Raw genomic sequence first — 10,988 nt, 5'->3', positions numbered from 1 at the left:
TAAGTCGTCGTGATTTAATTAATTTTTTTTATTATTAATGTTCCGTAAACAACACTACTATTTTACAACAATTTTTTTTAAATAATTTATTTTACAATTAATATGTACATTGATTACTAAGATATAAATATTTTAAAAAATAATTTTTCCTTTTGCAAATTGATCGAGATATTCAATCACTCTGTCATTAAAAATTTTCTTCACGTCTCGAGCAGTAACAAAATTAACGTGATTAAAATCTTCGTCAGATACTGGTTCAACAATAACTCTGCTCGAAATTCTTTTAGCTATTTCAGTGACGTCTTCAAATGTTGAAAGTGGATCATTTTTTAGACAATAAAAAATTATCATTGGTGACTTGATATTTTCCAAATTATATTGTGGAGGTTGCAATGTACCATAATGATCTATATTTTCTTTTTCATTTTGATAATCATACTGTTGAAATTTTCCTGAAAGATAAAATCAACATTATAAAAAATATAAATATGCATTGCTCTAAATGTTAAAATGAATAAAAAAACATTACGATAATTTGCGAGTTGTGCATAGTGTAAAAATGTTTTTGCAGATGTTCCATCAGGGAAATAATTTAATAGGTTAACATAAATATTCTGTGAAAAAAAATATAGAAATTAATTTTCTAATAACAATTATATATAAATTAAAAAAGAATAATTCTAAATTATTATCAGGTCATTATCAGCCGATCAATTGATCAATCATTTTCGTATCACTTCCACGTAAATTAACACCTCAAGATAAAAAAAAATTTTCAGTCATTGACACTGAACGTTTGTCAGAATATTTTTTAATAAATAATAGATCATATATTTTACCATGTCATTTGTTGTTTTATTATTGAATTTTAGTAATAAAGAAAAAAAGTAAATTTTTTTATCGGACGTACTGATAAAAAAGATATCAGTCATTAATTGGACACTATGACTGTGATAAAAAGACTTGAAAATAATATAAAATTATTATTTCAACAAAGAAGACATGAAAAAATTAAATATTTACGTACAGCATCAAGTTGATCATCATTTTGACCGCAAAAAATATACAATGGAAGTAAACAGTAATCCACAAGATTCAAGTTGACGCAAAATTCTTCGAATAATATACTGTTAATTAAATTTGGAAGTGACATCTCAAAAGTTCCAGTGGGATCAATTAAATTCTGTAAATTATTAAAACAAAAAAATAAATTATAAAGCCTATTCCAAAAAAGTGTCAAAAAAATTAGATAAAAAGTTTCAATAATAATAAGTTTTAATTTTGTTTTGTCATATGATTACGTTGCAACTTTTTTTTAATTGTAAATATTTTGTTTATTCATTTAAATTTTGTTTTAAAAAAATATGCAAGTGTAGTTATGAGAGTTTATCTTTAAGAGATATATGAATGAAAATAAATTACGGAATTGTTCATAATAATGAATGAAAATAAATAATGAATATGTATTTACTATAACTGTTGAAAAAACAGTAATCGGTCTCATATCCTTAAACTGTTTATCAAAAAATCCAGCAATTGCTCCTGATTCTATAACCAGTTTAATCTTGGAATTATATTCTGGGTGTTCTGATAAAGTAACGAATGATAATGTCGTTCCCATTGACAAAGCAACACATATCAATGAACTTTGATTGGTTGCATTTAAAACATAATCAATTGTGCGTGGAACATCATAGTATCCAATTTCATGAAAACTAAATTGAATTAAATTTTTCACATTAAAATTTTTTAATTAAATGTTACAAATTATATTTGTTCCTTACGTCACTAAATCGAGTACCTAAAGTCCCAAAATTTTTTGTCATTTGGTGACAATGTAACATGATCACGTCCATAAGTAGTACCACGAAAATTTGCAAGCCAAACATCATAGCCTTCATCAGCAAGTTGTTTAGCTGTAACAACAGAAAAAAAATAAATTCACTCTTAAATTTAATCGCAAGAAATTTGGATAATTCATCAAAAATAAAAATTGCTAATGACCTAAACTTCGGTTGGGATTTATCAACCAAATATCTGACGTTGATCCAAGTCCAGTTAGTATAAGAACAACTGGTTTTTGTTCATTTCTCCTCGACAACTTCAGCGGACTCCATGGTATTCGAAAAGTCTTTAAAATATATCCATCATCTGTTGTGAGATTGTGTTGCTCTGCTGGATATCCCCAGCTCTCAATTAATTCAATCTGCACACAAAAATCACATCATTAAAATAATCTAATAATTAATTATCATTGTAATTAAATTTTATAATTTTATAATTACACTATCTAAAATTTTGTCACTATTAAAAATTCGATAAACTAATTTAATCAACCAACATAAAATAATAATTTTAATAATATGCCTAATATTACGAATAAACTTTCTCCGAGTAATTAAGATCATTTCACATTCGTTCTAAAATAGTGGAATAATCACGCCACGATTGTTCGCTATTGACTGTTTGTGTGTACAGAGTATATTTTAGTTCAAAGTACATAATTTATATTTCAAGATTATGTGTAATCTGACAGTATCCGAAATCACCTATGATCTTTGCAATACAATAAAAATGATTGATTCTTTTTTTCTCTTTAAATTTCATATGCACTCTTCAGATAGATGATAGTGTATTTTATATATTTAAGAAAGTTTTTATGAATAATATTATCATATACTTGAGCGCAGTGTAAAGTGAGCTCGCCAGATTTGACATGCTTTCACCTCGTAATGTATCTTGGGTATATATTAATATATCTCAGTTCCTAACTGGACTTTAATAAAAAAATTTAACAAAGTCGTTTCGTATTTTCAAGACGAATAAATTTTATTCTAAAATTTTTTTTTGTATTAATAATATTTTTGTATGTGTGGACACTTTTTATACTTATTATATATTTATTAAGAGACCTCATCGATGACCTTCAAGATATTTCGTGTACTTTATCAATGAAAATAAAAATAAATAAATAAACTACTGATAAAACTTATGATATAAAATTACTCTGGAAATTTTTTTGTTGACTGTAATATCAGTTGGAAAATTTACTTGTTGAAATTATTAAACATAACTGTATTATGCAAATTGAGTAAAGTGCAAAATTTTTTTTGCAGAAGTTCTTTCTGGAAAATGATTCAAAAGATTAATATAAATATTCTGTAAATAAAAATATAAAAATTTATAATAACAATTATTTATAAATTATAAAATATACACTTTTAAAATTTTGAATTATTATTAAGCCATCAAGCATCAAGTGGACTATCATTTTGACCGAACAAAATATTCAATGGAATCAAACATTAATGAACAATATTTAAGTTGACGCATATTTCTTCGAAAAATGAACTATATTGATTGAATTTTTACTCTATATATAATATGATATAAATATATCATAATATGTTTCATTATCTGTCTCCATATTCATGACTTTTAGATCATATCATAAGCCAGACTGACTTATTATAAGTCTGGCTTATTATATGACTTGAAAGTCATTAATATGGAGACAGATAAATATACGCGCATGTTCACTCTTTTTACGCAGCTATCTGATCGACTGACTTACGATCATTGTTTTACGAACTTAAATTAACTGAAGTAGTTAAGTAATATACGATAGTCCATCGGATTTAAGAACAAAACTCAAACGGAGGAATTTAATACGCACAGGTTGAAATTATAAAGTCGTATTTCTTTGAAGAATAAATAATTATCTTATTATAGTATATTATATATTATATAATTTATATTGTCATTGTTTGTTAAAAGTTTCTAGTAGCTTATGTGGTGCCGTCAGATCTTGATAATACAAAAAAGAATATTTGATGCAGAATAAAAGCTTTGAATAAAAAAGCTGTTGTTGTGTACTTACGAAAAAAGATAATGCATTTACTCATGCATCACGTAATTGCATTTATATTTTTATCATCATCATCATCATTCAAATTTTTCTGAAATTCTCCGTGATTACTTCGATTTTTTCCCATATTCACTCATGCGGAGAAATGAGGAGAGAATTTTTTACTCGTGGAAAAATTACTCTGAACTTTTTCTCCGCACTTTCTTAATAAGAAAAAAAAAATTAATGGTAGGTATCTTGAAAATATATAGAAAATATTATTCAGATTATTTTTATTATTTTTTATCGACATAATTACTCTGGACATTTTTTTTTTTTCGACAATAATATCAGGTGGAAAATTTACTTGTTGAAATTATTTTTTAATTAAGGATTTTTTAATAATTGAAAAACGATTTCAGGTGTTTGTCATCATGATGATCTTCTTTATCTTTTTTATGATACCTATTTTCCATATTCCAAATAATAATGATCCAGAATTAACTACTGTTAAACGAATGGTAATACATATTTTGATTTTTTTTAATGAATATTTGAATATTTCATAGATAACAGATATTTTAAAAAATAATTTTTCCTTTTGCAAATTGATCAAGATACTGGATCACTCTGTCATTAAAAATTGTCTTCACGTCTCGAGCAGTAACAAAATTAACGTGATTAAAATCTTCGTCAGATACTGGTTCAACAATAACTCTGCTCGAAATTCTTTTAGCTATTTCAGTGACGTCTTCAAATGTTGAAAGTGGATCATTTTTTAGACAATAAAAAATTATCATTGGTGATTTGATATTTGCCAAATTATATTGTGGAGGTTTTGATGTACCATAATGTTCTATATTTTCTTTTTCATTTTGATAATCAAACTGTTGAAATTTTCCTGAAAGATAAAATCAACATTATAAAAAATATAAATATACATTGCTCCGAATATTATAAGATGTGAAAAAATAAATAAATAAACATTACGGTATTTAGCAAATTGAACATAGTGCAAAATTGTTTTTGCAGAAATTCCGTCAGGGAAATGATTCAAAAGATTAATATAAATATTCTGTAAATTAAAATATAAAAATTATAAATTAAAAAATATACACTCTAAAAATTTTTAATTATTATCAAGCTATAAAAAAAATTTAATATTTACGTACAGCGTCAAGTTGACCATCATTTTGACCACATAAAATATACAATGGAATCAAACAGTAATGAACAATATTTAGGTTGACACATATTTCTTCGAACAATATACTATTGACTGAATTTTGAAATGATATTTCAAAAGTGCCTGTAAAATCAATAAAATTCTGAAAATTATAAAAAAAAAAAATATTTTATTATCTGACGCTTATTGAGATAATAAAACAAAAAGAATTATTTTAATATTAACAAGTCTAAATTGTATTTTGTCGTATTATTAAACATCGCAACTTGTTTTTAATTATAAATATTTTTTTTTATTTAATTAAATTTCGTTAAAAAAAAATATCTAAGTGTCGTTATACTTGTTTATCTTTAAAAGTTATATGAATGAAAATAAATTACATTGATAACAACGAATGAAAATTAATAATATATGTGTATTTACTATAAATTTTGAGGAAAGAGTAATCGGTCTCATATCCTTAAACTGTTTATTAAAAAATCCAGCAATTGCTCCTGATTCTATAAGCAGTTTAATCTTGGAATTATATTCTGGGTGTTCTGATAAAGTAACGAATGTTAATGTCGTTCCCATTGACAAAGCAACACATATCAATGAACTTTGATTGGTTTCATTTAAAACATAATCAATTGTTCGTGGAACATCATAGTATCCAATTTCATGAAAACTAAATTGAATTAAATTTTTCACATTAAAATTTTTTAATTAAATGTTACAAATTATATTTGTTCCTTACGTCACTAAATCGAGTACCTAAAATCCCAAAATTTTTTGTCATTTGGTGACAATGTAACATGATCACGTCCATAAATAGTACCACGAAAATTTGCAAGCCAAACATCATAGCCTTCATCAGCAAGTTGTTTAGCTGTAACAACAGAAAAAAAATAAATTCACTCTTAAATTTAATTGCAAGAAATTTGGATAGTTCATCAAAAATAAAAATTGATAATGACCTAAACTCCGCTCAGGGCTTATCAACCAAATATCTGACGTTATCAAAAGTCCATTTAGCATAAGAACAACTGGTTTTTGTTCATTTCTTCTCGACAACTGGAGCGGACTCCATGGTATTCTAAAAATTTTTAACTTATATCCATCATCTGTCGTAAGATTGTGCTGCTCTGCTGGATATCCCCAGCTTTTAATTGATTCAATCTGCACACACACAAATCACAACGTCAAAGAGACATGATAATTATCATTTCAATTTTATTTTATAATTACACTATCTAAAATTTTGTCACGATTTAAAATTCTATAAACTACTTTAATTAACCAACATAAAATAATAATTTTAATAATATGTCTAATGTTACAAATAAAATTTCTTCGAGTAATTAATATCATTTTATATTTCCAGTGTCTTTAAAATAACGTCTCGAAATAATTGTGAACTGATTGTTCACCAGTGACTGAGTATATTTCAGTTCAAAGTACATAATTTACATTATAAGATGAAACGTTATCTTGCAGTATGTGATCTTTGCAATACAATCTCAATTTTACAGTATTTATTATTCATATTTTTTCTATATAGAAATTTAAAGAAACAAATTTCTTATCCACATATCAATTATTATTTATTTATATTATTATAGTTAATTTGTACAGTGAATAAATTAAATTAAAAAAAATTATTCTAATTATAATTATAGCTATTAACAATAATAACAAAAAAATTAATTAAAAATATTCAAAATAAAAATTAAAACCTACAAAATAAAACTGTTAAAATTATAAATAAAAAATCATTAGTATTTTATCAGATTTGAATGTAGGTTTTCGAGTTCAACAGTTCGAAATATATTATTAATTTTTTCTATCACACTCGAGACAACCAGTAAATGATTGTCAATGACACCAATCAAAGAGTGGTGGCAAACTGGTTATATTTCTTGTCCTCTACAAAGTCAAAGCCAATTAATAAACTCTCGAGTTTCCTCATTGCATTGCACTTGAATTTTATAAATAAAACTTTATAAAATATAAACATTTAAACACGATGAATATCATCAAATTAATTTCTTCAAATTTATTTTTATTATTTTTTATATTTGTCAATGCAAAAGGTTCAAAAATCGAAGTTGAAGTTGAAACAGATTCAGGTAAATTTAAAGGTTTAGCTGATACAACAACACGATTAGGAAAAAAAATTTATTCATTTCGCGGAATAAGATATGCAGAGCCTCCAACTGGTCCACTGCGTTTTAAAGTAAGTATTTAAATAAATAATTAAATTAAAATAATAATTTTTTTCTTTTTTTATAATGATGAATTAAATAATTAAATTTTAAATTGATTGTTTTATATTTCAATTCAAGCCAGCAGTTTTAATAAATAAATATAAAAACACATTTGATGCAACTGAGGATGGGCCAGCTTGTCCACAACCAGGACCACTTACTCAATCAGAAGATTGTTTACGATTAAATATTTATACAACAACAAAACTTCCAATTACACAAAAAGCAATTGAAAAAAAACCAGTTATAGTTTTCATTCATCCTGGTGCATTTTATGTTTTCTCTGGACAAAATATTATTGTTGGTCCTGAGTATATACTTGACCAGGATGTTGTTTTTGTAACTATTAATTATCGTCTTGGTTCTCTTGGTAATATAAAAAAAAAATATACATTCATTAAAATAATATTTCAGCTTGTTTTAATTACACATATATGTATTTTTTTTTTCAACAGGATTTTTAAGTACAGGAGATCACCTGGCACCTGGAAATCTTGGTCTCAAAGATCAAGTAGTTGCCTTGAAATGGATTAAAAATAATATCAAGTATTTTGGAGGTGATGAAAATTTAGTAACACTTGCAGGAAGTAGTGCAGGTGGTTGGAGTATAACAGCTCATCTTGTATCACCAATGAGTAAAAATTTATTTCATCGTGTTATTTTATCAAGTGGATCAGCAATTTATCAATCACCACTGCCAAGTCATCAAAAACATCTTGCTATTAAACAAGCTCAAATTCTAAATTGTCCATCAAATTCAAGTGTTGAAATTTTAAATTGTTTAAGCACTAAAAATGCTACAACTATTGCCAATAGTTTATCTGAATTTTTTGTAAGTTAATTAATCAATAATAAATTTTACGTAGGTGGGACACTTTTAAAAATTATATTTATCAATTTGATTTAATTAGGAATGGCATGGACAACCAATTTTATTGTGGACCCCTGTTATTGAGCCAGAATTACCTGGTGTTGAAAGATTTCTTACTGGACAACCTGCTGATTTAATACGTGCTGGAAAATTTCATCAAGTACCAGTGATAGTTGGAATAACTCTGGATGAATTTGGCTCAGTTGTTACACGTAAATTAATTTTAAATATATTTTTAAAAAATTAATTATTAAATTTTCTTTTGATATTTCTTTTTCATATACTTGTTGTTTTATTTATTTTAGCACTTGTTGAACAAGCTGAAATGGGAAACAATAAATTATTCGATGATTTAAATGCCAACTGGACAAAACTTGCACCAATATTATTTTGGTACGAGAGAAATACTCAGAGATCAAATGACATAAGTAGTTCATTCAAGAAATTTTATTTCAATGATGAACCAATTGGATTGAGTAACTGGAAATCACTTGCAAATGTTTGTATCAAATAAAAAATAATAATAGTAACAATTATTGTACTTAGTTAAAAAAATTAAATTATCCTATTTTTGTTTGAATAGGTATTTGGTGATGCTGTTGGATTTCAGGCTCATCGATTTGTTAATTTGATATCTCAATATTCGTCTCAACCAGTTTATTATTATAAATTTACATATCAAGGACGTTATAGTCATGCAACTTGGTCCAATGGAACAGTATTTGGTATTACATATTTAAATATAAAAATTATTATTCAACAAGCAAATTATTCTTGCTGATATTTAAATTTTAGAAAAATATTATTCAGATTATTTTTATTATTTTTTATCGACATAATTACTCTATGGGCATTTTTTCTTTTTTTTTTTGACAATAATATCAGGTGGAAAATTTACTTGTTGAAATTATTTTTTAATTAAGGATTTTTTAATAATTGAAAAATGATTTCAGGTGTTTGTCATCATGATGATCTTCTTTATCTTTTTTATGATACTTATTTTCCGTATTTTAAAAATAATAATGATCCAGAATTAATTACCGTTGAAAGAATGACATCAATGTATGGAAATTTTGCTAAAACTGGTGTACCAATTCCGAAAAATAATTCATATTTTAAAAATATTATTTGGGAAAGATTTACAACTGAAAATAAAAAGTACTTGGATATTGGTAATGATCTTGTTATGAAAACTGGTCTTTATGCAGATCGAATGCAGTTGTGGGATAAATATTTTAATTTTTAAACGCAATAGTTTATCAGTTACGAAAAAATACTGATAATAAATCAATATATTTATTTAGTTGTTGACTTATATCATCAAAATAATATGTTTTTGATTTGGGGAAAAACCAAGTTATGAAAAAAATAAAATCATTAGTTATTTATCAATATGAGAATCATCGATGAGTTGACGAAGTTGAACTCTGTTAGTTTTTAAAAATAGATTTTGATATTTCTTAATGATTATTTAATCTACTCATCATGATGTCTTATATTTTTTTATTTATTAGTAAATATTTGAAACGATAAACAACATTACTACTTATATATTATTGAAACGTAATATATTATGTTAGTATATTTTAAATAATTCAATTTGAATTTATATTTTATACACTTTTTTTTTATTTAAAAATTAATGTTTTTAAATTTTAAAAAATAAACTTGAGAGATATTTACGTCTGTGCGTTTCTATAATAATGTCTTGAATTAAAATTTATAGAATAATATATTCTCAGTAAATTTCCAGCAAGTTTAGAAACTATTTTACACATTTGAAGGTCTCAAAAATAATAATGAGAATATATATGAATTGCTTTTTTGTTAGCATAATCTACAATCTACCACATTAAAAGAAAAAAAAAAAACAACACAAACGTCGAACATTTATTAGTATGTTTTAGAAAACAAATATTTTTTTATACAATTCCGGAAAAAATCTATTATTACATGGAGAGAAGGAAAAAGGAATATTTAAATGGCATTAATTTCATTAAAATTTAAATCAAATGAAAAATATATTTGAAAAAAATAAATCATTTATTTGAATAGTTTCATTTTGTTTTTTTTTAACGAAATAAATATTAATTTGTATGAAAAATAAATTAAATATTTAAAGTAAATAAATGATTATTTGTAATTATTATTACATAAAAAAATTGAAAAAATAAATTTAATATTTATTATTTATTTAATAAAATGTAGTATGAAAATTTTTTGAAATTATTATAGAAAAAAAAAAGTCAAAATTCAAGTATATAAATTTTTGAAATTTATTTTTATAATTTCAAATAAAATTTATTAACCACAAATAAATTAATATTTAAAAAAAAATAATTTTCATATTTTTCATCAAATAAACAATTAACCTTGTAATTTAATTTCAAATAATTTATTTTATTTTTTGTTAATTAAATTTTCATTTATCTCAAATAAATATATTTTTAAAAATTAAATTAATCAATTTATTTGCATAGAATAAATCCATTTTGCATAATTGCATCAAACAAAAATTTAATTAGGTTAATCAAATAATATTCACCAAATAAAATTATCAAATTCATATGTGCAATAAAAAATTTATCCAGAAAAAAAATAAAAATATGATAAAAAAAGAAATAAAAACCATTTTAATTTTCAAAAAATAATCTCGATAATATTTTTTCTGTTTATTTTTTCGGTAATAAAATAATAAAAAGATTTGTATATTTAATAAATGTATTATTTAACATTATTATTTAATCCAAAATCAACAATAGCATGTATCAACGTCCTTGTCTTTTTTAATTTTACATGTGTCCTATAGGATTTTTAATTGCAATAATTCTCAGGCGT

The 10,988-nt window shown here is 24.1% G+C and overlaps 3 protein-coding genes across 4 annotated transcripts; 1 reads left to right on the top strand and 2 right to left on the bottom strand.

Moving 5' to 3' along the window:
• Positions 1-29: 29 nt before the first annotated feature.
• On the bottom strand, positions 30-3,970 carry LOC122859329 (lipase 3-like). Of its 2 annotated transcripts, none has more exons than XM_044162805.1 (7): positions 2,286-2,693; positions 2,005-2,206; positions 1,802-1,916; positions 1,472-1,715; positions 1,028-1,183; positions 530-614; positions 30-452 (listed from the first exon to the last, which is right to left on the bottom strand). In XM_044162805.1, exons 1-7 carry the CDS (start codon positions 2,406-2,408, stop codon positions 133-135), a joined length of 1,245 nt encoding a protein of 414 aa, XP_044018740.1. In that variant the 5' UTR covers positions 2,409-2,693; the 3' UTR covers positions 30-132. The 2 variants fall into 2 exon arrangements, with proteins under 2 accessions (XP_044018740.1, XP_044018741.1); XM_044162806.1 differs by lacking the exon at positions 2,286-2,693 and adding an exon at positions 3,917-3,970 and having other exon boundaries at positions 32-452.
• Positions 3,971-4,119: 149 nt separating this feature from the next.
• On the bottom strand, positions 4,120-6,558 carry LOC122859772 (lipase 3-like). Its single transcript, XM_044163456.1, has 8 exons — positions 6,543-6,558; positions 6,261-6,301; positions 5,990-6,191; positions 5,787-5,901; positions 5,457-5,700; positions 5,020-5,175; positions 4,838-4,922; positions 4,120-4,748 (listed from the first exon to the last, which is right to left on the bottom strand). The coding sequence occupies exons 1-8, from the start codon at positions 6,556-6,558 to the stop codon at positions 4,429-4,431; spliced, it is 1,179 nt and encodes a 392-aa protein (XP_044019391.1). The 3' UTR covers positions 4,120-4,428.
• Positions 6,102-10,865, top strand: LOC122859325 (esterase FE4-like). Its single transcript, XM_044162803.1, has 7 exons — positions 6,102-7,248; positions 7,358-7,649; positions 7,735-8,111; positions 8,191-8,362; positions 8,456-8,649; positions 8,734-8,875; positions 9,104-10,865. Exons 1-7 carry the CDS (start codon positions 7,039-7,041, stop codon positions 9,394-9,396), a joined length of 1,680 nt encoding a protein of 559 aa, XP_044018738.1. The 5' UTR covers positions 6,102-7,038; the 3' UTR covers positions 9,397-10,865.
• Positions 10,866-10,988: the final 123 nt, after the last annotated feature.

This window comes from Aphidius gifuensis, linkage group LG6 (genome assembly GCF_014905175.1).
Source record: "Aphidius gifuensis isolate YNYX2018 linkage group LG6, ASM1490517v1, whole genome shotgun sequence".
NCBI lineage: Eukaryota > Metazoa > Arthropoda > Insecta > Hymenoptera > Braconidae > Aphidius > Aphidius gifuensis.
This window is presented reverse-complemented; position numbering and strand designations above follow the sequence as displayed.